The 27,486-nt window shown below is 41.3% G+C and overlaps 1 protein-coding gene across 3 annotated transcripts in view; it reads right to left on the bottom strand.

Moving 5' to 3' along the window:
- The window catches only part of LOC140485736 (short transient receptor potential channel 3-like), a 190,820-nt gene that overhangs the window by 81,807 nt on the left and 81,527 nt on the right, over nt 1–27,486 (bottom strand). For all 3 annotated transcript variants that reach the window (XM_072584215.1, XM_072584213.1, XM_072584214.1), the window contains exon 2: nt 16,136–16,913. In XM_072584215.1, coding sequence (XP_072440316.1) covers nt 16,136–16,888 — 753 coding nt within the window. In that variant the 5' untranslated portion in view covers nt 16,889–16,913. The remainder of the gene's footprint in view (nt 1–16,135; nt 16,914–27,486) is intronic.

Raw genomic sequence — 27,486 nt, 5'->3', positions numbered from 1 at the left:
AGCACTCCCTAAACAACCTCCACACTTCTGTTATGCAATTCCCTAAGAACCAATTTAGGTGCCCCAGTTCCTGCCTAATAGCATTGTAATTCCCCCTCCCCCAATTAAATACTTTACAATACCGTCTGCTCCTATCCCTCTCTATGATAGTAAAGTTCAAGGATTTGTGATCACGACCACCAAAGTGCTCTCCCACCTGGCCTAGTTCGTTGCCAAGCACCAAATCCAATATGGCCTCCCCCCTAGTTGGCCTATCTACATACTGAGTCAGGAATCCTTCCTGGACACATTTTACAAAAAATTGCTTCATCCAAACTATTTGAACTAAGGAGGTTCCAGTCAATTTTAGCGAAGTTAAAGTCACCCATGACAATAACCCTGTTACTTCTGCACGTTTCCAAAATCTGCCTCCCAATCTGCTCTTCTGTGTCTCTGTTTCTACTGGGTTGCCTGTAGAAAACTCCCAATAAAGTGACTGCTCCTGTCCTGTTTCTGACTCTGTAGACAAGCCCTCCTCGATGACCTCCCTTTCTGCAACTGTGATACTACCCCTGATTAGCAATGGCACTCCCTCCCCCTCTTTTACCTCCCCCTTTTCTTTTCGAAACATCCAACAACCACTCCTGCTCCTGTGATTTCCGAGTCTCTGTAACGGCCACAACATCATAGTTCCAAGCACTGATCCATGCTCTAAGTTCATCACCTTTATTCTTGATACTTCTTGTATTAAAATAGGCACATTTCAACCCAATACACTGATTGAAACTTTGCCCTATCAACTGTCTATCTTCCTCATAGAACCTCTGCAAGCTGTGTCTGGCTGTTCACTTGCTACACCATCCTCAGATCCATTGCCCCAGTTCCCACCCTTCTGCCAAACTAGTTTAAACCCTCCCAACGAGCTTTAGGAAACCTCCTGCCCAGGATATTGGTGCCCCTCCATTTCATGCCCAATCCGTCCTTCTTGTACAATCCGTCCTTCTAGAAGATATCCCAATGATCCACATATCGTGGGCAGCACGGTGGCACAGTGGTTAGCACTGCTGCCTCACAGCGCCTGAGACCTGGGTTCAATTCCTGCCTCAGGTGACCAACTGTGTGGAGCTTGCACGTTCTCCCCGTGTCTGCGTGGGTTTCCTCCGGGTGCTCTGGTTTCCTCCCACAGTCCAAAGATGTGCAGATCAGGTGAATTGGCCATGCTAAACTGCCCGTAGTGTTAGGTAAGGGGTAAATGTAGGGGTATGGGTGGGTTGCGCTTCGGTGGGTTGGTGTGGACTTGTTGGGCCGAAGGGCCTGTTTCCACACTGTAATCTAATCTAATCTAAAGCCTTCCCTTCTACATCAACCCTGCAGGCAGGTGTTAATCTGTACTCGTTCTCTGTCCCTAGTACCAATTATGAGATTATTAGTCTGTCTGTCCAGCCTTTAAGCTTTCAACCTAACTCTCTATATTCCCTTTTCAGATCCTCATCCCTTTTCCTAGCTATATCATTGGTACCAATATGTACCATGACCTCTGGCTGCTCTGCCTCCCCCTTAACAATCCTGTAGACCCGATCAGAGACATCCCTGACCCTGGCACGCAGGAGGCAACATACCATCTGGGAGTTCAGTTGCAATCACAGAATCTCCAACCTGTTCCTCTCACCATTGAATCTCCTGTCAATATTGTGTGCAGTTTTGGTCTCCTTATCTGAGGAAGGATGTTCTTGCTCTCAAGTTAGGGCAGTGAATGTTTATGAAATGTTTCCTGGGGTGGCGGAACTGATGTATAAGCAGAGGTTGAATTAGATAGGTTTATACTCACTGGAGTTTAGAAGAATGGGGGGGGGGACAGGTGATTGAGTTGGCTAATCAGCCATGATCAGAATGAATGGTGGACCAGACTCGAATGGCCAAATAGCATATTCCTGCTCCTTTTTACTATGTTTCTGTTTATTAGCAATATTGTAAAACCAGCCCCAGCTATTTGCCCACTTGTAAGTCTGGCACAGAACTAGAGCATATCAAAGCTATTATTCATGGTATACTCCACAAATTCACAAATGAGCCAAAGATTGACACTTTCTGTCCTGAAGTATACTTCAATAATATGGAAGGACAAGTATCTCAAGAATTTGAACAACAAGTTAAGCAGGTTGTTTCATACTGCTACAATGCAATGGAGCCATGAGTGGTATTTACACTAACAGTCCAAAAACACATCCTACTTACCTCAAAATTAAGCAAAGTTACACTGAAATTTCAGTTGGCTGATTATATTTCAATGAAATCTTTATTTGTATTGATTTTTGGACTAAGCAAGCCAGCAATCTATGACTAGTAATATTTAGGAACTGACAATTCCAAAACTTGCTAGATGGTAACACTAAATTCATTCTAGCAAAAGGGGAGGAGCTTATTATAGATGTCACAGAGGGTTGTGGAGGAGATTACAGAGACAGAAAGAGCTCAAGCCATGGAGGAATTTGAAAATGGATGAGAATGTCAAAATCAAGACATTGCTTGACCAGGGGGCAACACATCAACTCAGAACAGTTTGGGGTCACTGAAGAATTGTTCGAAAGATACAGTTGAGTTGGCGACAGAGATAGAATCCACATGACACAATGCTGCTGTTAGCTGTCCTGTTGAAAAGGCAACTGAACTACACTGAGTCTGTGTAATTGGGGACTTAGTGAAAAGTCAAGAGCAGGGGATTGGCTGCCTGTTGTTAAAAGTCAGGAAGAAATTGTCAGGAAATTGGATAAATGTTTACAACAGGGCTCATGAAACGTGTTGGAGGTTGTGAAGCTCAGAAAGAGCTGTGTACCAATAATAGTTTAGTACAGCTGAGAGTTGAAAGTTGTAAGGCCCTTGAGCATTATCTCTCATTGCAATTGGCTTAGTTTGAAGCACAGGGGAGAAAACAGAGGTAGTTTTAGCTTGGTGAAACTAGGAGCAGTGTAGTGCAGCTTTGGCATTCAGGAGAGAGCAAATCCATGAAAAGATGGCAATCAACCGAAATAGAAACAACCGTTGAGGCAATGATAGAATGGTCCTTGAGAAGGATTTTCAAGGCCAGATCAACTGAAATGAGGAATTGTGATGCCTTGTGAAGTTTAATGAGATTTGATGATCTACTCTGTAATTAACATCTGGGAATGGATGGGGAGGCGCAATTGCTGAGAAATCTATGGGAACTATCTTGATCACATTTGATATTTGCTGAAAATGTGTTGCTGGAAAAGCGCAGCAGGTCAGGCAGCATCCAAGGAGCAGGAGAATTTATTGTGCACTGTTTGGTGTTTGATCACAGTCTAATACTCACATCTACCCCTGCGTGTTAATAATAAGTTGTACATGTATTGTAGATTGTATTACTATTCAAATGCTGCTTAGAAATGTTTCTTCTTTTCTGTTCTTCTGGCTTTATCCTCCTAGTAGGTCCCCTGGATCTCATACTTTGTCTACTTTAAAAATGGAGGTATCTGGTCCCTAGCCAGATTGTAGCATAAACTTTGACCGTCTGGTTCAGGATCATTACATAATCAAATAGTGCATTCCTCTGATTATTGTAATAGGCTGTTTGCAAGTATATTTGACCAGCTTCTGCTTGCAAAATGTCTACTGTTAGATCTGATTCCACAATTGGGCAGTACCCGTTGACCAATTATAGTGTGTTAATAACTCCACGAGCAACCAATTTAAGATATACAGTCAAGTCATAACATGTCTCATTTATACTTGTTAGAAATTCCATTCATTCATACATGAACTTGTTTTCTGCAAACAAAAGGGATGTATTCAAGACTGAAGACTTTTTTGAGTTAACCAGGATGTGGAGAGCCTATAAGTACCCTTTACTTTCAGTACAGCAATATCCTGACCAATCAGAATCCTTCCCTCCTATAGTTTTTAACTTTTGAAATTTGACATTCTTGCATGTATCCTGACAAGTGAAGAACAAAAAGCTCAGACCAACATGTCTCTCTTTTCAGCAATATTCAAACATTTAAAGCTTTGCTATCCACCACTAAAATCCATAATTTAGAGATCATCCAGGTATGCAAAGATAATCTTAATTTGAAACCATCTTCTTGAAAGCTCTCTTCACCTACCTCCACTGCCCACACCTCTAAGAAGTGTAAAAAGTTCAGGGACATGTTTTGCTGTGAAGATTGAGACCTGAAACCTGAGACCATCTGAAGTGCAACTACCTCTGCTGTTCCCCCTCCCCTTCCCAAGTCAGTCAGGCCAAATGCTTTCCACTGCAATAAACCTGAACTCATGTCGTTCACTAGATTTTTGTCCCATCTTTAGCTTTTCTCTCTCTGAGCCCCATATGGCCCAACACTGCTCCCTTGGCTATATTCTGACCAAACTGTTGATCACATAACTTCCTTTCCTGGGCCATGTAATGTGATAATGGCTCCAGTCCTCAGATGCTGTCCCCCAGCAACCTCAAATCTGTCATCACCCTTACAAACCTCAAAATAACCACCCTTAACTTCACTATCCTTGCAAATTATTGCCTGATCTTAAATTTCCCTTTCCTTTCCAAAGCCATTGAACAGTTTGTCAACTCCCAAATCTGTGCCTATTGTTCTCATTATTCCGTTTTTGAATTAGATTAAATGCTTTGTGACATTACTGTAATAAACTAATTCTCATCATTCTTTTTGACTTATCAACAGTTACTGCAAGTTAACCACACCATCCTCCTGCAATGCCTGTCTGGCGTCATTCAGCTGGATAGAAATAGCCTCGCTTGTTATATACTTATCAGTTGAATCATGACTGAGGTTCAATGCTACTGCCTTGTTAGTCCTGGATTTCTCTAAGAATCTATCCATGGCCCCCTTTCATTAAGTTAAAAATCACACAACACCAGGTTATAGTCCAACAGGTTTAATTGGAAGCACTAGCTTTCGGAGTGCCACTCTTTCATCAGGTGGTTGAAGGAGCAGTGGTCTGAACGTTAGTGCTTCCAATTAAATCTGTTGGACTATAACCTGGTGTTGTGCGATTTTTAACTTTGTACACCCCAGTCCAACACCAGCATCTCCAAATTATGACCCCTTTTATGAAGTATCCACACACTACTCCTCTGAAAACATACATCATGTTCCAGAGTTCTGACAGGATTCCACCACTGTTTCTGGGAACTACTGTACAAGCAGAATACTGCTTGTCTAGGAACCATCATTATTTGCACAATATTTGTTTTCAACTTAATATTTGGAAAACTTCAATATCTTTGGTTGTCACAGTCAACATTTTTTTTCTGTCCATCATTTACATCTCTAGCAATTATCTCAAGCTGAACTGGCCTGCTCACAACCTTGGAGTTGTAGTAAGCCCAAGGTGAACTTCTAACAGGGTGGCACAGTGGTTAGCACTGCTGCCTCACAGCGCCAGAGACCTGGGTTCAATTCCCACCTCAGGAGACTGATTGTGTGGAGTTTGCACATTCTCCCCGTGTCTGTGTGGGTTTCCTCCGGGTACTCTGGTTTCATCCTGCAGGTCAGGTGAATTGGCTATGCTAAGTTGCCTGTAGTGTTAGGTGAAGGGGTAAATGTACTGGTGGGTCGGTGTGGACTTGTTGGGTCAAAGAGCCTGTTTCCACACTGAGTAATCTAATCCAATAACCTATTTTCTACTATATCATCAAGATTTCCTATTTGTGTCATCATTTGACTTTAACATATCTTCACCCCATTGACTGCTGAAACTCTCATCCATGCTTTTGTTACCTTTAGGTTTGGCTATTCCAATGTTCTCCTGCCAACCTTCCATCTTCCACCTTACATAAACCTCTGTCTGTCCAAATCTTGAATAAAAGCAAACTACTGCAAATGTTGGAAATCTTAAAAAACACCGAGAATGCTGGAGAAACTCTGTAGATCTAGTAGCATCTATGAGAACAGAAACAGAGTTAACATTTCAAATCTGATGTGACTCTTCTGAAAGGTGTTGGAAAACGATTTTTTTCAATAGTTTTAACAGAGCCAGAGGAGGAGCAAGGGGGCAGAGGGTGTAGGGGGCCTGATGGTGTAGGGGCCCAGTGCAAAAGACAAAGCGATTGAATGTTTTGAAGGAGGCGGTAGATGTAGATCATAGGACTAAAGGGATCAAAGGGTATACATCGAAAGCATGAATAGAGAACAGAGTACGATGATCAGCCATGACTATATTGAATGGCAGAACAGACTTGCAGGGCCAACTCGTCTACTTCTGTTCCTATTTTCTATGTTTCTATGACTGTTAATGGCAATCAAAGAACAAAAGAGATGCAAAATAAAGATAAAGGTGAAAGGGAGAGAAAAAGCAGCTCTGTTTCTCTCTCTACAGATGCTACCAGACCTGTTGAGTTTCTCCAGCATCTCTTGCATTATTACATCCAAATCTGTGCTGCCTATATCTTAACTGGCACCAAATCTAATCTATCCATCACCCCTGTGTTTGGAGATCTAAACCGAATCCTGGTCAAGTAACATCTCAGTTTTAAAATACTCATGGTGGATTTCAAATCTCTTGATGGCTTCAAACTTCTTTATTTCTGTTACCTCCTCCAGTTCTACCAGACATTGAAATTTCTGCACTCCTCTATTTCTGTTCTGTTCTGTTAACATCCCTATTTTAATCTCTCTACCACTGGTTACATGCCTTCAGCCACAATGGCCCTGGACATTGGAATTCCCTCCATAAATTCTGCTTTAGTCAAAATCTCTTCCCTTGTTAAAAATATTCCTCTTTGAGCAAATTTTTGATCATTTGTTTTGATATCTTCTTCTGTGGCTTGATATTTTTTAAAAAATTCTTGATATTCTACAGGTTATGTGCCTTGAGATGTTTTGTTACATTAAATGTGGTATATAAGTGTAAGTTGCTGGGGTTTTCCATTTATGGCACCTTTCAGTAGCCACTGAGACATTTACGGAAGTAAGGACTGCAGATGCTGAAGATCAGAATCAAAAAGTGTGATGCTGGTAAAGCATAGCAGGTCAGGCAGCATCTGAGGAGCAGGAGAATCGGCCTTTCGGGCATAAGGCCATCATCAAGATTCTCCTGCTCCTCGGATGCTGCCTGGCCTACTGTGTATTTCCAGCGCCACACTTTTCGACACTGAGACATTGTGCTCTTTTTTATTCGAACAAAATTAGCCTTGATTTTTCAAGAAACAGCAGGAACGTTTTCAAGAATCAGCAGGTATTGAAAGACTTTGAAAATTACTCTGATCACAAAAGTATTAAAATTCATGAAAGAGCAAGAATTGAGAGAAGTGTCCAGCATTCAAGGCAGTAAATGATTTCATTAATGATCTCTACACATTAGCGGAGAAAAGCAACTATGGTGACTTCAGGGCAGAATTCATAAGAGACTGAATATCTGTAGGAATTATTGATGAATCTCTGTCAGAGTTACCACAGCCCCAAACAGTCCTGGCTGTCGAGAAAGCCACTCAAATAGTGAGTAAAGCAAAAATCTGAAAGCAACACAGATCAATCCACAGATGGGAAGATCAGCATTGGCCCAGGGGAACAGCAGAATTCATTGAATTCTCAAGGCCCAAACCCCAAAACCAAAACCATGGATCAGTACATGGAATAATGATGGTGCACCATTACAGAGACCTGAATATCACAGGGGCAGCAATAGCTGTGAGATGTTCCAGGGTTTAGATGTTTCAAAAGGAATAGGGAGGGAGGTAAAAGAGGTGGGGAAGTGGCATTTGTAAGGTGAAGGGAGAGCAGCCAGAAGTTGTGGTATGGGAAAGCATTTAATTAGGGGAGGGAGAATTACAATGCTGTGAGACAAGAACTGGGGCACCTAAATTGGGAACAGATATTTTCAGGAAAATGCAGAACAGAAGTGTGAAAGTTGTTTAGGGAGTACTTGCTGATAGTGCTGGATAGTTGCCCGACTGAGGCAAGAAGGGATGGTAGGGTGAAGGAACCTTGGTGACAAGAGATTTGGAACCTCAAGTCAAGAGGAGAAAGTAAGCTTCTTAAAGCTGAGAAGGCAAGGATCAGACAGGGCTCTAAAGGATTCTAAGGTAGTCAGGAAGGATCTGAAGAATGGACAGGAGAGCTAGATAGGAACATGAGAAAGTTTCAACAGGTAGGATCTGAAGAATGGAGGGAGAGCTAAATAGGAGCATGAGAAAGCTTTAACGGGTAGGATTAAGGAAAACCCTAAGGCATTCTACACTTATGTGAGGAACAAGAGGATGGGCAGAGTGAGGGTAGAGCTGATCAGGGATAATGGAGGGAACTTGTGCCTGGAGTTGGAGGAGGTAGTGAAGGTCCTTAATGATTACTTGGCTTCAGTGTTCACTACTGATAGGGACCTTGTCGTTTGTGAGGACTGAGTGAAACAGGCTGATATGCTCATACAGTTTGACGTTAAAAAGGAGTAGGCTCTGAAAATTTTGAAAAACGTAAGGACAGCTAAGTCCCCTGGACCACAGGGATATAACCAAGGTTACTACAGGAAGCGAAGGAAGAGATTACTGCACGTTTAGCGATGATGTTTGCATCCCCACTGTCCACTGGAGTAGTGCTAGATGATTGGAGAGTGGCAAATGTTATTCCCTTGTTCAAGAAAGGGAATAGGGACACTCCTGGGAATTACTAACCAGTCAGACTTATGTCTGTGGTGGGCAAAGTTTTGGAGAGGATTCTGAGGTACAGGATTAATGATAACTTGGAAAACCATAGTTTGATTAGAAATAGTCAGCATGGCTTTGTGAGGGGCAGGTCATGCCTCACAAGCCTTATTGAATTCTTTGAGGATGTGACAAAACATGTTGGTGAAGATAGAGCAGTGGATGTGGTATACAGGGATCTTAGTAAGGCTCATTTACAAAGTAAGGAGGCATGGTATACAGGGAAATTTGGCAGTCTGGATGCAGAATTGGCTGGCCCATAAAAGACAGAGGGTTGAGGTGGAATGAAAGTATTCAGCCTCGGGCATAGTGACCAGTGGTGCTCTGCAGGGAGCTGTTCTGGGACCTCTGCTCTTTGTGATTTTTATAAATGACTTGGATGAGGAAGTGGAAGGGAGGGTTAGTATGTTTGTCAATGGCATGAAGGTTGGTGGAATGGTCGATAGTATGGAGGACTGATGTCGGTTGCAAAGGGACATTGACAGGATGCAGAACTGGGCTGAGAAGTGGCAGATGGAGTTCAATCTGGAAAAGTGTGAAGTGATTCATTTTGGGGGGTCAAATTTGAATGCAGAGTATAGGGTTAAAGACAGGATTCTTGGCAGTTTGAAGAAGCAGAGGGATCTTGGGATCCATATCCATAGATCCCTCAAAGTTTCCACCCAAGTTCATAGTGGGGTGCTGGAAAAGCACAGCAGGTCAGGCAGCATCCCAGGAGCAGGAGAATCGATGTTTTGGGCAAGAGCCCTTCATCAGGAATGAGATTCATGAAGGGCTTTTGCCTAAAACGTTGGTGTTCCTGCTCCTTGGATGCTGCCTGACCTGCTGTGCTTTTCCAGCACCCTATTCTCAACTATGATCTCCAGCATCTGCAGTCCTCACTTGCTCCTACCCAATTTGATAGGCTTGTTAAGAATGTGTATGGTGTGTTGGCTTTCATTAGCAGGGGGATTGAGTTTAAGAGCTTCAAAGTTATGCTGCAGATCTGTAGAGCACTGGTTAGACCGCACTTGGAATATGGTGTTCAGTTCTGATCGTCTCATTATGGGAAAGATGTGGAAGGTTTAGAGAGGATGCAGAGAAGATTTACCTGGATGCTACATGGCCTGGAGGGCATGTCTTATGAAGAAAGGTTGAGGTGGAGAGGTCCAGGAAGGTAAACAAGATGGTCCAGGTGGAAGATGTTAGTGAAGTTGATGAACTGTTTAACCTCCTTGTGGGAGCACAAGGTGGCACAAATGCAGTCATCAATGTAGCAGACGAGAAGATGTGGGATGGTGTCAATGTAACTATGGAAGATGGACTGTTCCACATATCCTACAAAGAGGCAGGCATAGCTGGGGCCCATGTGGGTGCCGATGTCTATGCCTTTGGTCTGAAGGAAATGGAAGGATTCACAGGAGTTGTTGTTGAGGGTGAGGACCAGTTCCGCAAATCGAATGAGTGTGTCAGTGGAGGGAGACTGATAGGGTCAGTGGGAGAAGAAGAAACAAAGGGCTTGGAGGCCTTCACCATGGCGGAGAGATGTGTACAGGGACTGGATGTCCATGAAGAAGATGAGGCTTTGGGGCCAGGGAAACACGAGTCATGGAGGAGGTGGAGGGCATGGATGGTGTCTCAAATGTATGTGGGGATTTCCTGGACCAAGTGGAACAGGATGGTGTCTTATGAGGAGATAGGTTTGGTGGGGCAGGAGCAGACAGAGAAAACAGGTCAACTGGGGCAGTCATTTTGTGGATTTTGGGTACCCACACAAAGAAATTAATGAGGCTAATCTACAACAGAGGCGAAATAGCCGGTTAACACATCATTTTTGGCAAACCCTTGTTCATGCCTAAAGCTATCTCCTAACTTTTTTTTTAAATATCATGGCATATTTCAGATAATGAACTATAGTTACAAAAAACTCCACAGCTGACAAACAGTGTAACTACAAAGTCAATGAAGCATACAACTTAGATTAAAGGTATGCTGCATGGAACTGTTCAATATGCCTCCCTAGTCAAGGATGTAATTGAACAGAGTGCACCACTTTAACCATTCACTTCCTTCACAACTGATACATAGAGGCAGTGCAGTGTCCTATCCACAAAATTCACTGCAGCAACTTACCATGTCTCCTTTGACAATGCCTTCCAATCCTACAACCTCTGTTATCTAAACGAACCACATCTGCAGTACATGGAAACACCAAATTACCCTCCAAGCCACATATCATTTAATTGAGAATGACATGAGTCTTCCTTAATGGTCACTGGGTTAAAACCGTGGAACTCCCTTTCTAACAATACTGTGGATGTATCTACATCAGATGGACTGTGGCAGTACTGACATTGCTGGTGGTGCTTAAATCCTATAAGTTACTTTGAAAAAGTCATGATCTCACAGTCTCTAATATGGCTCACTCTCTAAGGCAGGTACATTTTATCTATCACTACTGGTTGTGATAGATACTCAGCACTCGTATCTACTCAGCACTCATTTCTGAGATTCATTTTAATACATGTTTTGCAAGTACTCATCATGAGCGTGAGATTGCCTATTTACATTATGATCCTCATATTTATGGGAAGTGGAGAGGGAGCAGGGAAACCTGAAAATATGTAGAACAATGAAGTGCCACTGAATTTAATGACAGGATCTCCTTATTATTTCTTTATTCATTCTTCACTCATGTTGCTTCAGGATCACAGGAGCGTAACAGAAAGTATTTAAGTATACGAGCTTTGCTGTTCTTGACTCCCTTTAGCTCCTAGATTTCCTTCGAAAGCCAACTTGGCAGTAGTAAAGTTGAATGCTATCAAAATATCAGGAATGGAGCTGATTGTTTGGTTGATATAATGATGCAGTTGCTTCTTTAGAATGGATCGCCTGAACAACCTCAAAAATATTGCGGTTATAACAACACTAAGCTGATTTGAGAAAGGTCAAGGTTACAAAAGTGGAAGAAAACAAAGAACTGCAGATGCTGGTGATCTGAAACAAACAAAAATAGAAATTGCTGGAAAAACTCAAAGGCTCTGGCAGCATTCGTGGAGAGAGACAAACAGAGTTAATGTTTCATGTCTTACATGACTCCTCAGAACTAGCCCATCATTACCTGTTTTTATCTCCTGCTAGTTTCTTAAATGGTGGATCACTTCTGCTAATTTCCAATCTACTAGGAATGTTCCATTAGGAACATAGACTAAAAATTCAAATGAAATTGTGTGAGAAAACAAGTGCCTCTAATATCAAAACAAATGTTTTGCAAATCAGAAACATGTGCCTCTGATAGTGTAAACATAGTTTAACCATAATTTCCATATTTCCATTTGCTTCTGAACATTTTCTAACACAAATTCTTGCCTAACTTTGATCTTTCACTGAAAAAAAGAATCTCCTCAACATCTTTGCAAAACAAAGTGATGCTATGTACAAAGACTGCTTTTAACTTGCTTCAATTTGGAAGTTTCAACATTCTTTTACCCATTTCTCCACATCAAAATTTAAGTTTTTCTTCTTGAATTGCTACTTTTCAGCCTTATTATACCTCAAGCTCCAACAGTACGTATTCTGTTAATACAAATTATTTTTACTTTGTACTGACAGGCAGCTATTTTATATATTCCCTACCAGTTACAGGATTTCTAGGATTTCTGCCAAGTGTGCATTCTTTAATCAACGTGTGTCCAGAAATTCTAGTCAGGGTCTGAACTCCTGTTTCTGGCCCTGTTCAGATAAAGGAATACCCACTTACCTTTTGGTTAATCTGTGTTGGAGATTCCTGGACAGATGCCTTCAGTTACAAACCTTGTCCAGGAATCCTTGAATCCAGCAGTGGACAAAGTCATCATCAAACCATGTCTATTTACAACACTGGACACTGTGTTCTGAAGTTTAATTGAACAGCAGACGTGAATGACATGGCAAGAAGGTGAGGGATTAGGTTGTGTAGTGGGTGAGGTGCGTAGGGTTCCAGGTGGATGAGGTAAGGTGCCAGGTAGATGTAAAACGTAACTTAGTAAGTGGTGGGGGTGATCATGTGTCAGGTGAGTAAAGGTAGGGTTCCAGGGTGCCAAGCAAGTGGATGAGTGTTTAGAGTAAGTTAGGGGTGGTACCTCTTAGATGAGTCTGGGTCAGATTGGGAGGTGAGTGGTAGTGTTGGGTCTGGTGGGGTTGATGGAAGGGTGCTGGTTTTGCAGGGTCTAGTTGGGTAGTTTTGACATATTTGGTAGAGTTACCGGATTTCAGTCTGGCAGGTGTGTGGTGCAGTTGGTTCAGAGGGTGTGAATTGGGATTGTCAGATTCATATGGCGAAAGTGAGGACTGCAGATGCTGGAGATCAGAGCTGAAAAATGGAAAAGTGCAGCAGGTCAGGCAGCATCCAAGGAACAGGAGAATCGACATTTTGGGCATAATTCCTGAAGAAGGGCTAATGCCCAAAACATCGATTCTCCTGCTCCTTGGATGCTGCCTGACCTGCTGTGCTTTTCCAGCAACACATTTTTCAGATTCATATGGCATCAGGGTCAAGGAGTGTTAGGCGATATAATTGGTAGTGGCGACTGATGGGAACAATGGTGAGTCAGGGGCTCAGTTTAGTAGCTACCCAGGAGTTACAGTAAGTCTTTAACTCTAATAAGTGAATTGAAATACTCTGAAATCTCTGATTTCAATGGGCTTTCTTGAAGCATCCAGTTGCAAGAGAAATGCCCGTTGGAATTTTAAATTTCTCATGGCATTCCTTTCGAGTCAATTCATGAGGATTTCTGGGTGATCCCAATATGCTACTCCACTAAAACTGCTGCAATGATTATCTATCCATCAGAATATAGTATAATCCTCAGTTGCATCTGAAGATCAGATCCTATAAATCATCTAGTGCAAAGAATATTGTAGTCATTTTTCAACTCATTACTATTTCCTATATAGTTATTTGCTGCAAAGCACCAGTGACGCACCAAATAAAAACTTCAATTATTTTTAATCACAATAATAATTAGTTTTATATGCTCTGTAGTTCAAAGTCTCCAGAGAGGCGAATGTGCTTGGAAACAAGATCTGTTCAGTACAGAATTGCATTTGTTTTAACATATTTTCAACTATCATTCTCTTCATACCTCAAACCCTTGAAAGAACTCAGTTTAGATGGGTGTGCAACATGGGCAATATCAGGTCATGAGCTTATTGTACACTTCATTCAATTTTCTTTAACATTTTTAGCACCACACTTTCCCACCCACCACCACTAAGGTTTCAAATTCCTCTTCCTTTGATTGCTTTTTTCTTGTAATTTATCTCCTATTTAACACAATCAATGTACATTGCAATCTAAGTTGGTCTTTCTAAAGTGCAGATTCTGCATATTCCATTGAATTGGAATAAGATATTTGCAGGGTGAAATTCAACTTTGGCAGTATACACACTATCATTCTATAAGTCTTAATCAATATAAGAAAGTGATGACTAATTTCTATGCCTTATTTCCTTTTCCAGTAAAAACATCGGAAATGGCCCATTTTTTGACAAAATACAAGATTTCTGCACCTCATTAAAACTGAATTTATCTTTGATAAGGTGCAGATAAAATTGACCAGACTAATATAGGGACTTAAGGATGAGGGCATTTGGATGACCTCATTTCCCATTCTCTCAAAGTGTTCAAACCAACGAAAGAGATCAAAAGCCTAGAAAAAAATTTAAATAGTTTCTTTGCTGGGCAAACAAGGGGACAAATGTTAAAGTCAGAGCAAAGCTAATTCTGAATGAAATCAGGAAATAATATTTCACAAAAAGGATAGTGTAAATATGGAATTTTCTCCTGCATAAGGTTGTGGATTTTGGGTCACCTGATAGATTTAGGATTGATATTAATAGGTATTTGTTAGGCAAGAATATCATGGAACATGGAACAAGGCAGATATTTAGAACTGGCGCAGAGATAAGCTATGATGTAACTGTATTGTTGAGCTCAAGTTCATGAATGGCCAACTCCTGTTTCTTTGTTCCCTCGAACAGCGATTGAGTTCAACTGTTGGAACAGTTGACCTTGAGAAAACTAAATTCAGAAACAGAAAGTCTGCAGGTCTGGCAGCAGCAGTGGAGAGAAAAACAAGTCCAGTGTTTTTGGCTGTGGCTTGTTGGGCCAGTGGAGACTGGCTCTCCTCTGAACTTTCAGCCAATGGGTGAGGCCACTGTCTCCATAAAGTTCCAGCTAATATTTCAACAATAAAGCTTTCCCTGATACGTAACCAGTTCCATTACTGTTATAATCATGCTGACACAAATCTTCTGGGATAGATTTTATTAACAAAAGAATTAAGCATCAGGATAAAAGAAAGTACACCCGCAGATTGTCTATCTTCTTTTACACTTTGATAATAAAGTCAAAATCCATCTGACCACAAGTTGTACTAAAAAGAGAATACTGGAGACACACAGTAGGTCTGGCAGTACTTGTGAAGAGAAAAACGTAATTAACATTTCAAGTCCAAAGTTTCTTCCACGGAACAACAAATGTTTTCCGAGGAAAGAAAAACACATTTAGATTGTGTGCTGTATCTGAATACTCTTAATAAGATCAGCTAGAAAGAAGTTCCATGTATGAATGCTTGGACAATGCAATGTGACTCATTTTCAATATGTCAAAGGGTAGCTTGGAGTAGTTCTGTCATAACAGCAACAACATTTCATTCAAAGTATTTTTTATTTGTACTGCTCTTTTGATTTTGCTAATTAATGCACACCATAGTCATAATGTTCAGTGATCTTACTTATCATAAAAGACTATCATGATGAATAAACTTTACTGAGTAGTTGGGTTTTGGAAGACAAGGACGACAGAATCCAGATTGTGACGTTGACACTAATATGTTTTATTGATACCTGTTTGGGTTTTATTGTATCTTTGATCATTACCCTGCTGGGGTGGGCACAACTGAACTACTGTTGCTGTTGAGATGCTAATCTGGAAGCAACGATTTCAAAAAATATCTCCTTGCTTAGATTCAAACTGTACATGATTTTCTCAGTTTAGGATTTTTCTAAGTATTTTTACAAAAAGTTTTCATTTGGCTACTGACCACATACCCATTTTTCATTTGCAGTTTGACATTGGGCATGATCTACACTGCAACTGTTTCAAATGTGCTGATGTGTTTTAGCCTCCTTATGGCAGAATTCTGCACTGGAGTGTGTTCATCCACCATGTTTAGATGAGAACTTGACATTCCAGGTTTGCAGTCACTTTCATGTTGATTAATTCACAAAATCACTTGACAGTAACAATGTCAATATATTACAGACTTTGTTTTAACATTACAAGGCATAGGCTGACAGACCAAAAATGCTGCTCCGAGGAGACTGTAATTTTCCAGATCCATTGGCAGACTGCAGCTTAATTATCTCAATATCTTTGTTCTCTCAATTAATCTATGTAACTTTTATAAAACTGAAGTAAAATTTACCTGCTTGGATATACATTTAAGAACTCATAAAACTTACCTTAAATTCTTTTTCAATATTTGCCAACTTGGCTAATTCATTACTAAGTTCCAGTGCAGTGTGTACTGGATCTTCACTAGACAAAGACAAATAGGCAGGGCTTGCTAATCCTTTGTACGCATTGATCCTTGATCTGGAGTGACTAAATGAATCATGCTTTTGTTTCTCCACACATTCATTGCATTTACAGAAATAATCGTGAGGTTTCTCAATTCGTGCTCCTTTCATCAACAACATATGAACCACCTCGTATTTTTGGCAATGGGCAGCCAGAATGATTGGAGTGATATCTGGAGAAAATCTAGTGCCATCTTCATCATAAGCATAAAAATCATCATCTTGCATTTCTTGCTCACAAGGGCTGAGGGCCAGTCGATTACTGGGCTCAAATCCAGAATGATTCAAAATTGCTTCCACAATTCGTATATATCCCTTACTGATAGCAAGCAATAATGCATCACCAATTCGAGCCAAATTATCCCTCTTTAGAAGGAGCTCAGTTACTTCCAAATGTTCATTTCCAACTGCTAGCTGAAGGGCATTCTGCCCCATGTAATCAACACAATTAACATTCAGTGACTTGCTCTCCTCCAGCATTCGCCGAACAACAGGTATGTTCCCATATTCAGCTGCGTCCAGAAAACGTTCTTCTTCTGGAGTAAGGCTTGTGCCCCTGTCATTGAACATGAATGCTGGACCACGGACGGCCTGTCTCCTTCCTTTCTCCCGTAGCACTGTCATTCTCCGCTGCATTACAGATGGGTTACTTACACTTTGCCTAAGAGAGAGAGAGCACAGTAAACTAAGGTAAAATGGGAAACAGTTCTGTAGTTAGTTATCTTTGCTAAATTCAGAGTTTCTGAATATTGTCTATTCATTTCAATCAATTTTTATTAGTTTTCAAGTTTTTTCCAAGAGATCAACCAAAGCCTATTCTTGCTGATATACCAATGGTTTTCTTGTGCGGAAAACTATCTTTGGAGTTATAAGAAAAGCTGGGGGATGTTTAAATTACCAAAAGGTGAATCAGTAATGAGGCAATTACAATTGACGATAATTGACCAAAATGCCAGAGAAACGATTAACATGTTTCTGTGCAGCCAATTTTTAATGCACGGTTGAAAGGATGGTACAAGGAAATTCAAGCATAACGCCCAGAAGGAATTGGATATATACTTAAAAGAAAAAATGCAGTACAAGAGGGAAAGGAGTTAGATTAATCAGATGGCTCTTTTAAAGATCCAGCATAGGGGAAATAAACTGAATGATCTCTTTCTGGATGATCCTATAATCCTAGAGTTAGGATTGTTACAATGTATTATAAATAGCTGATACACAGCATGGTAAAACTTAACAAGGTATGCTTCATAGGCGAGGAGGAGATCTTCTTGTGTTAAATGCACCAATTGGAAAAAATATTTGAATTTTTAAATTTATCAATTATGTAAGTGAGCTTCATTTGACAACATCTTTCAGGTAATTAAGGTTAATGCAAGCCAAATTCAGTGATGCAATGAGATTTTATTATTCTGAAGTTAATGTATGCTGTATCGAAGTGAACAATGGCTTTGCTTTAGCAACACTGAACTTAGAATGATACAGCTCGGGAAGAGGCCCTTGACTCCACCATGTTTACGCCAACCAAGATGCTATCCTGAACTAATTGCCTCTGCCTGTACATCGTCCATATCCCTTGACACTGGGCTCAGCACTGCTGCCTCACAGCGCCAGGGACCTCGGTTCAATTCCAGCCTCGGGCGAACTGGCTATGTGGGGTTTGCACATTCTTCCTGTGACTGCATGAGGTTCCTCTGGATTTCAGATTTTCTCCCACAGTCCAAAGGCATACAGCTTAGATGGATTGGCCATGCTAAATTGCCCATAGTGTCCAGGCATGTGCAGGCTAGGTGGATTGCCATGGGAAGTGCAGGGTTATAGGGATAGGGTAGGGGGTAGGATGCTCTTCGGAAGGTCGGTATGGACTCGATGGGCCAAATGGCCTGCTTCCACACTGTTTATGATTCTCTGCCTCGTAATCTGTCTAAGTGGCTCTAAAACTTTGTATCCACTTCTACTACCTCCTCTGGCAGCACATTCCAGGCACCTACCAACAGTTTTGTTTGTGCTGAAATGACTTATTCTTTGTATCACATATATTGCAGACATATTCTGAATATTGCAGAAAAACTCTGAAAAACTGATTTGTTTTGAACAGTAGTGGAAACAAAGTAAGTAAACTATTTCTAATTTTGCAGTCACACATTAAGTCACTGTGGCCTAGAAATTTGGGGACAGATATCTTTCCCTGCATTTAAACAGTGATTTACACCTAAGATTGAGTGTCACGCCTTTTCACCAGACAGCTAGTCACTACAGATACTAAGAAACAATTGAACAAGTGAAATGGATGACAAGGTTGCTGCAATGCCAGCAGTAGACATTTGTTAAATTTACATCCTGCACATCATATTTAAGGTTTTGAAGGTCAGTTAGCATCTGAAGACTGGGTGCTATGCAATTACATTTTGAGGCAAAGATCTCTGCAGAATGAACTTTGGTCTTGAAAGCCTCTTATTTCTATTAGTATTCTGTTATTTTGGACAATGACCCTTAATGCACAGAATTGGAAAATGCAGCCACATTGGTAGTGAATGGCCTAAGTTAGATTGTTGTGCTTCTTGCTCCTACACTAGTCAATATGCTGCATAATTTTCAGGAAAAATATTAGTGATACATCACAAGAAGCACAACAACAGATCAGAAGTAGATAATTACAAATTAATTTTGCTTATTGATTTCTGCAAGGACATCAAACTAATTAATTTCTAAACTTATTTATATCAAGCAGCAAATCACTCCAAGGTTTGAAGAGGAATCCATTGAGAATTATTTAAGATGACAAATTCAAAACTGATAAAATATGAGCCATATCTTTCCAGTTAATATTTATACATCTTGAGTGGAATCTTCAAAGCTCCTGAATTATGTGGGCAATAGCAACAAAGTTGGGATAATCCCATGAGATGGCTGTGAAGAATTTTCAACATTGAGAGCAAAAAGTCCTGTTTTCCAACCGTGTTGAATGGCAAATTAAGTTTTTTTATGAGTGAGTGGCAAGAGGCTTATTTGCATGTACTTGCATGCATAATCATCCTTATTATGATGTCATCTTGTTTCATTGATATACAGGATCCCATTCTCTGATCCACCAGCAGGAACTAGATGGTGACAATTCCCAATGTTAAAGTCAGCGAGCTAACCTAACCATTCCACTGACTGTTTGCGCATCAATCACCAACATCTTAGGGCACAGTCCATGGGCAGCGACCTCATTCCCTCCCCTCGAACAGCATGTCTTGAGTACTTGATAGAAACCATGCAGGGCAAGTTTGACTAGGAACACAAACAGGCTTTAGAGATGAGTCCAGCATCAGGAATCCCAGGAGATCCCAGTAATGGCCAGTGTAGCAAGTGGAAAAATATGACCCACAGGGGACCAGAGGGGCATGATATAAGTTTAATAAGGTGAGTTTGGGAAGATAGCCTTACAGAGTGAAACTCATAAGAACTACCATTTCTGATAGAGTCCAGCCCATTGTTACAAATATGGGGTTTCGTAAGATTGTTTTGAATGTAAAAAAAAAGGAGCAGGAAAGAGACACATACAACATCCTATTACTTCTGTTCAGTGATAGATCTATGTGCCCTGATTAGCAGTGGAACAGGAGCCCAGTACAATCCCCAATAAAATCAGGGTACGAATCTTTAATACCGGAAGGCGAAGAAGAAAGGCAGCGATGTACTGCTGCTGACTCTTCCAGGGATTCTCAGAAGATTGAGGGATGAAAATTTCAAGTGACGCTGACATTATGATTCCAAAAACTATGAAATGCAAACTGGGAGTAACTTTGGACTGGTACCTATAATGACTACAATAAGCTGAGGTTGCGTTTTAATGTATAAACACAATTTAGTGTTGTTGATTGTCTTTAGAGGTTGAGGGAGTAACTTTTCTGTAGTTTAGTGGATTAGGTGATGTTACTTTGAGTGTGTTTGTTTAAGTAATTGTGTTACTTTTAATTCACCTGCACCACCACTAACAGCTGTGCCATCCACTTTAATCCCTCAATCCCTCCCGTTTTCTCATTGCAGGAGAAAATGGCCTGTAAAAGAACTGAAAGAGCCAGTTAGTTGGAGGATGTCGGATATTACTCTCCTCACCATCCTAAGAGGAGAGGAGTTTGGCCCTTGTCAGTAAAGACTGCAACCAGTCCTGTGAAAATATGAAAACCACCATGTCTTAGCATCCAAATAATTGCTGTGCGATTGTTCCATTACTCCCACAATGAATGTATACTCGAACATCTACTTTTTGCTGACAATGCATTCTCTCTTTTGTCTCTTGCAGGTACCAAGACAGTGGCACTGCAAGACATCACTTTGTCTACCTCTGAAGAAGAAAGCACAGCTGCTTCATAGGAACCACTAACAAGGCTGCCTCCTGCACCTCCACCAATTCAGCTCCTAACACCATTGTGGATACATTTGGTAGATTAGAGTTGGGTGAACTAGCTGGTGAACATATCATTGTCACGTCTGTGCAGCAGACTGAGGAAAAAATGCCCCAGGTCACCAGCAATTAGAGGACTGGCAGAGACAAGGTATCTGCTCAGCCCCAGGCAGGACAGGACAGCACCCCATGGTGTCAGCAATTTGTGACTTAATTGACATAGAAAAGCAGACACAGGAGCAGATGGGTTTGTTAGGGGCATTAAGTAACCGGATACAAATATTGTAAGTCTGCAGCAATGATGTTAGGACCCTGCTGCCTCAGGGTCTCAGAAAATCTTGTGTTTCTTCAGGACAGGTGGCTGCCAGGGAGAGACAGGTCTACCAGTCATTGGATCCATACTGCTGGATTTACATACATCACTTTGCATCAATGATAAGATGACAGGGGTCTAGGGACCTTGACCCCATTCCAGATGCCCCTTCCTGAAGGGGACAGGAATGTGCCAATCACCCAGCTGATGAAGAACCACTTATAGGGCCCCCCCGAAGGCTCCTCTCAGGATGCTCCAGATGTAGCTGCATCTTTGGCCTCCACTCTGCCTGTCACCCTCAGCCCTACGGGAGATGAAGCCAAGGAGGATGCATCTGCCTCTGGGAAGGACACACTCAGAATGACTGGGCCTTCTGGACTCAAACATATCCGGGGTCACCCGACCAAACTCCAAGTCCAACGGGCTCCACTGTAGGGCAACTGAGAAAGCCATGATTCGACTGAGTTGTGGTGTTTGGGAAAGAAAGAGGTCTTCTAAGGGCACATTGATTGTACAGGTAACACTGTAAATACTGTATATACATTCTCACATTTGTAAATACATGTTCATTTTTCTTCATCAGCTGTTTATGTGAATGTCTTTCTAGACACAACAACATGAAGGTACATGCCTCGACATCCTTCACATTACATAATGCTTAATAATCCAAGGTGTGAACTGAACAGCTTTTGCACCAAGTGCAGGCTCTGGAAAATTGGCTGATGATTGTTAATTTGACAACCAAGGTGAATCTTTACATGCCAAAAAACATTGCATAACAGCCATTGATAGGATTGATTTGTAATGATGCACGGTATGATCAAGAGGCCTTGAGGCAAGGATTTGGGCTGCACACAGTAGGCCAGAAGTTTTCAACTGCTGTGCCATGGGAAGGTTTGAGGTTTGCTGCAAAATCCTCAGGAAGCAGCATCGCTTTGCGTAGTTTTTGACATCATGCATGTGTGGATATTTGTCATTGTGCATATGCAGGAGAAGGGAAATCTGCTCAGGTATGGTGCAGGAGGGAGGGTTTCAGTTACCTAGGTAATTGGGGCTCATCCTGGGGTAGGTTGGACCTCTACAAGCAGATGGTCTATACCTGTACCAGAGGGGTACCAATATTCTGGGGTGGGGGGGGGGGGGGGGTTTGCTAATGCTCTTTGGGAGGGTTTAAATGAACTCAGCAGGGGATGAGAAACTAAATTGTAGTTCCAGTGTGCAGGTGGCTAAGGGTAGGTCAGAAATATAGTTCCAAGTTGGCAAGAGTGCAGCAGCAAGCAGGAAGGTGGTTTGAAGTATGTCTACTTCAATGCCAGGAGCATCTGGAATAAGGTGGGTGAACTTGCAGCATGGGTTGGCACCTGGACTTTGATGTTGTGGCCATTTAGAACACCTGGATAGAGCAGGGACAGGAATGGTTGTTGCAGGTTCTGGAGTTCAGATGTTTCAGTAAGAACAGAGAAGATGGTAAAAGAGGGGGAGGTGTGGCATTGTTAGTCAAGGACAGTATTATGGTGGCAGACAGAACATTTGAGGAGTAATCTACTGATGTAATATGGGCTAAGATTAGAAACAGGAAAGGAGAGGTCACCCTGTTGGAAGTTTTCTAAAGGCCTCTGAATAGTTCCAGAGATGTAGAGGAAAGGATAGCAAAGATGATTCTGGATAGGAGTGAGAGTAACAGGTTAATTGTTATGGGGGTCTTTAACTTTCCAAATATTGATTGGAAATACTATAGTTCGAGTACTTTAGATGGGTCAGTTTTTGTCCAATGTGTGTAGGAGGGTTTCCTGACACAGTATGTAGACAGGCCAACAAGGGGCTGGGTAATGAACCCAGCCAGGTGTTAGATTTGGAGATAGGTGAGCACTTCGGTGATAGTGACCACAATTTGGTTATGTTTACTTTAGTGATGGAAAGGGATAGGTATATACTGCAGGGCACAAGTTATAGCTGGGGGAAATGATATGATTAGGCAAGATTTATGATGCATAGGATGGGGAAGGAACCTCCAGGGGATGGGCACAATTGAAATGTGGAGCTTATTCAAAGAAGAGCTACTGCGTGTCCTTAATAAGTATGTACCTGTCAGGCAGGGAGGAAGTGGTCAAGCGAGGGAGCCATAGTTTACTAAAGAAGTTAAATCTCTTATCAAGAGGAAGAAGGAGGCTTATGTTAGGATGAGATGTGAAAGTTCAGTTACGGAGCTTGAGTTACAAGCTAGCAAGGAAAGACCTAAAGAAAGATCTAAGAAGAGCCAGAGGGGACATGACAATTGTTGGCAGATAGGATCAAGGAAAACCCTAGGTATATCAGGAATAAGAGAATGACTAGAGTAAGATTAGGGCCAATCAAGGAGAATAGTGGAAAGTTGCATGTGGAGTCTTTGAAGATAGAAGGAGCGCTATATGAATATTTTTTGTCAGTATTCACACTGGAAAAAGACAATGTTGTCGAGGAGAATACTGAGACACAGGCTACTAGACTAGATGGGATTGAAGTTCACAAGATGTTACCAATTCTAGAAAGTGTGAAAATAGATAAATCCCCTGGGCCAGATGAGATTTATCCTAGGATTCTCTGGGAAGTCAGGGAGGAGATTGCAAAGCATTTGGCTTTGATCTTTATGTCGACATTGTCTCACAGGAATAGTGCCAGAAGACTGGAGGATAGCAAATGTCCCTTTGTTCAAGAAGGGGAGTAGAGACAACTCTGGTAATTATAGACCAGCGAGCCTGACTTCAGTTGCGGGTAAAATGTGGAAAAGTTAGAACAGATAGGATTTATAATCATCTAGAAAGGAATAAGTTGATTATGAATAGTCAACACAGTTTTATGAAGAGTCAGTCGTGCTTCACAAACCTTATTGAGTTCTTTGAGAAGGTGACCAAACAGGTGGATGAGGGTAAAATGGTTGATGTGGTGTACATGAATTTCAGTAAGGCATTGGATAAGATTCCCCATGGTAGGTTATTGCACAAAATATGGAGGCATGGGTTTGAAGGTGATTTAGTGATTTGGATCAGAAATTAGCTAGCTGAAAGAAGACAGAGGGTGGTGGTTAATGGGAAATGTTCATTCTGGAATTCAGTTACTAGTGGTGTACCACAAGGATCTGTTTTGGGTCCACTGCTTTTTGTCATTTTTATAAATGACCTGGATGAGGGCGTAGAAGGATGGGTTAGTAAATTTGGGGATGACACTAAGGTCGGTGGAGTTGTGGATAGTGCCGGAGGATGTTGCAGGCTACAGAGGGACATAGATAAGCTGCAGAACTGGGCTGAGAGGTAACAAATGGAGTTTAATGTGGAAAAGTGTGAGGTCATTTACTTTGGAAAGAGCAACAGGAATAAAGGGTACTAGAATGGTAAGATTCTTGGCAGTGTAGATGAGCAGAGAGATCTCGGTGTCCATGCACATAGATCCCTGAAAGTTGCCACCCAGATTGATAGGGTTGTTAAGAAGGCATATGGTATGTTAGCTTTTATTGGGTTTGAGTTTCAGAGCCATGAGGCACAAAACTCTATACAAAACTCTGGTGTGGCCACACTTGGAGTATTGCATACAGTTCTGGTCACTGCATTATAGGAAGGATGTGGAAGATTTGGAAAGAGTTCAGAGGTGATATATTATGATGTTGCTCGGTTTGGAAATAAGGTCTTATGAGGAAAGACTGAGGGACTTGAGGCTGTTTTTGTTAGAGGAAAGAAGGTTTAGAGGTGAGATAATTGAGACATATAAGATAATCAGAGGGTTAGATAGGGTGCACAGGGAGAGCCTTTTTCCTCAGATGGTGATGGCGAGCACAAGGGGACATAGCTTTAAATTGAGGGGTGATAGATATAGGCCAGACATCAGAGGTAGTTTCTTTACTGAGAGTAGTAAAGGTATGGAACGCCATGCCTGCAACAGTGGTAGACTCGCCAACTTTAAGGGCATTTAAATGGTCATTGGATAAACATATGGATGAAAATGGAAGGATAGATCAACTTCAGATTGGTTCCACAGGTTGGTGCAACATCGAGGGCTGAAGGGTCTGTACTGTGCTGTAACATTCCTTATTCTATATTCTATGCAGCCTGCTCACACATGCACAGGACAAAACATTCAGTATGAGCTTGGTGATTATGTATTGTATTTCTAGTATGAGAAGAAATTGCACGTGCACAGAAAAAGGGCACGCAATTTGAACAGTGTTGAAACAGGTATGCCTTCCTGTTTTCACTTTAGCAGAGTTTGAAATGAACATTTTTGAACTTTTTTCAGTTATACCATTGATCTAAGTCTTAAATTCTAATAAGAAATAGATAAGTGAAAGAGGCAATTCCTCCACTAATTCTGTAGATGAAACATCTGAACCTGAAGGAAAAAAGCAAAAACTCTTCACATATAGTATAATGACAGCGATCTGGCATTTGGATTTTCACTGACAGGAAGTGCTGCTGGTCCCTTGCCTGAATATCTCACCTGCAGAGAGAAGTGGGAAAACCATGCAGTGGTACCAAGTAAGTTAAAACATCATTTGCAGACAAAACATGCACCTCTTGCAAACAAGCACATTCAGTACTTCAAGACCTTGAGAGAACAAAACATTAAGCAGACACAAAATCTGATGAAATCTGTCTGCAGGTATTGGGCACAGCTCAAAAGTCTAGTTACCTCATGGCTGAGATGGTGGCAAAATCAAGGAAGCCCCAAATCATTGCTGAGATCTTAATCATGTCTGCATGCAAAGAAATTTGGAGCTGTGATGTCATGAGTTGATGCTACAAAAGATATCGACAAAATTCCACTCCTTGATAATACAGCGGAATGGTGATTTGATGACCTATCAATTGATATCAAGAAGATGCTGAAGGAGAAGTAGCTAATAGTAGGAATTTTGCTTTGTAGATAAATAAATCCACCAATATAAGTGGACACCACCAGCTACTGGGAAATGTTCAGTCTGTTGCTGAGAACTCTAGTCAGAAGAAGAAGTTTTTCTTTTGTAGGGTGTTTCCACATCATGAGACCAGTGGAGAAATGTTTCGGCTAACAGATACCTACTTAAAAGAAAACAAACTTACCTGGACTTTGTGTTGGAGTATTTACACTGATGGAGCAGCCTCCATGACAGATTTGTCAGTAAAGTGAAAGAGCAAAATCCTGACATTTAGATCACTCATTGCAGCCTCTACCATGAAGCTCTTTTAGCCAAAATAATGTCACCAGAGTTGGCTACAACATTCGAGTAAGCCAGGAAAATCATGAATTACATTTAAATTATGACCATTGAAATCACATTTGTTCATTATTTTGTGTGCAGAGATTGCAGCAGAGAATCAGAGTTCACCAGTACGGAGGAAGGTTCTCTCCTGTATTCTTGAGCTCTTGAAAGAACAGTTTTCAACAATGCAAGAACTAGCTTATAAAGAGTAGCTATCTGATAGAATCCCTATTTGAACCAAGAAGTCCACACCAACTCTCCGAAGTGCATCCCACCCAAACCCATCACCCTATCCTATTTCACATGGCCATGCCATCTAATGTACACATTCTTGAACACTATGGACAATCTGATGATTACTTATGTGCTAAACCAGCATAATTTGCAGACATTTGCAGCAATCTGAACAAGCTGAGTACTAAAAGGCAGGGGAAGAATGAGACACATATAAATACAGATAAACATCAAGGTTTCAGGTCAAAACTGGGCCTCTGATAAGGGGATTCATTTTGAGTTGTGTCCACTAGGATTCTCAGCAGGAGATGCAGCTGTCAAGATGCACAGTCTTAATTCAAATATCTCAAACTACTGCAAGGAAAATTTGATTTGGCGGTGTCGGTGTTGGACTGGAGTGTACAAAGTTAAAAATCACAAAACCAACACTAAACAAATGATCTATTTAGTTCACTTCACTGTCGCCTGATTCATCACAAATATTGATGTTAAAAGAAAAAAACAAATATTCAGAGCTACAGATGGATCATACAGTGAAGCTGAAGTTTGGAGAAGAGTCTTTCTGTGTTTGAGGTGACTGTAGTACATGAATCTGGATTAGTGGTGCTGGAAGAGCACAGCAGTTCAGGCAGCATCCAAGTAGCTTCGAAATTGACGTTTCGGGCAAAAGCCCTTCATCAGGAATAAAGGCAGTGAGCCTGAAGCGTGGAGAGATAAGCTAGAGGAGGGTGGGGGTGGGGAGAAATGAATATCCGACAATTTCTGATCATGCTATTTCTGTACCCTTGCCGTTGGCGACAATGTATCTTTGCAAGCTCGCAACTTCAACACTGGCATACATGAAAAATAACAGGAGGTAGCACTTGTTAGTGCGGCAAGATTTGCGGGTAGCCCTCTCATCACTTCCTTCCTGGATCAAAAGGCTCTGTGCACACCAGCAGGCCCAGGTTTCCCACTAACCTGATAAACTGCAATTTACTTTACTTTGCATTTTGCTCTGATCCATTGTTCATAATAGTTAGGAACAATTGAGTAGATTTTGAAACTGTGTCTGGGCTCGGAGTCAAAAACAGTGGTATTTTAAC

This window comes from Chiloscyllium punctatum, chromosome 14 (assembly GCF_047496795.1).
Source record: "Chiloscyllium punctatum isolate Juve2018m chromosome 14, sChiPun1.3, whole genome shotgun sequence".
Lineage (NCBI taxonomy): Eukaryota > Metazoa > Chordata > Chondrichthyes > Orectolobiformes > Hemiscylliidae > Chiloscyllium > Chiloscyllium punctatum.
This window is presented reverse-complemented; position numbering and strand designations above follow the sequence as displayed.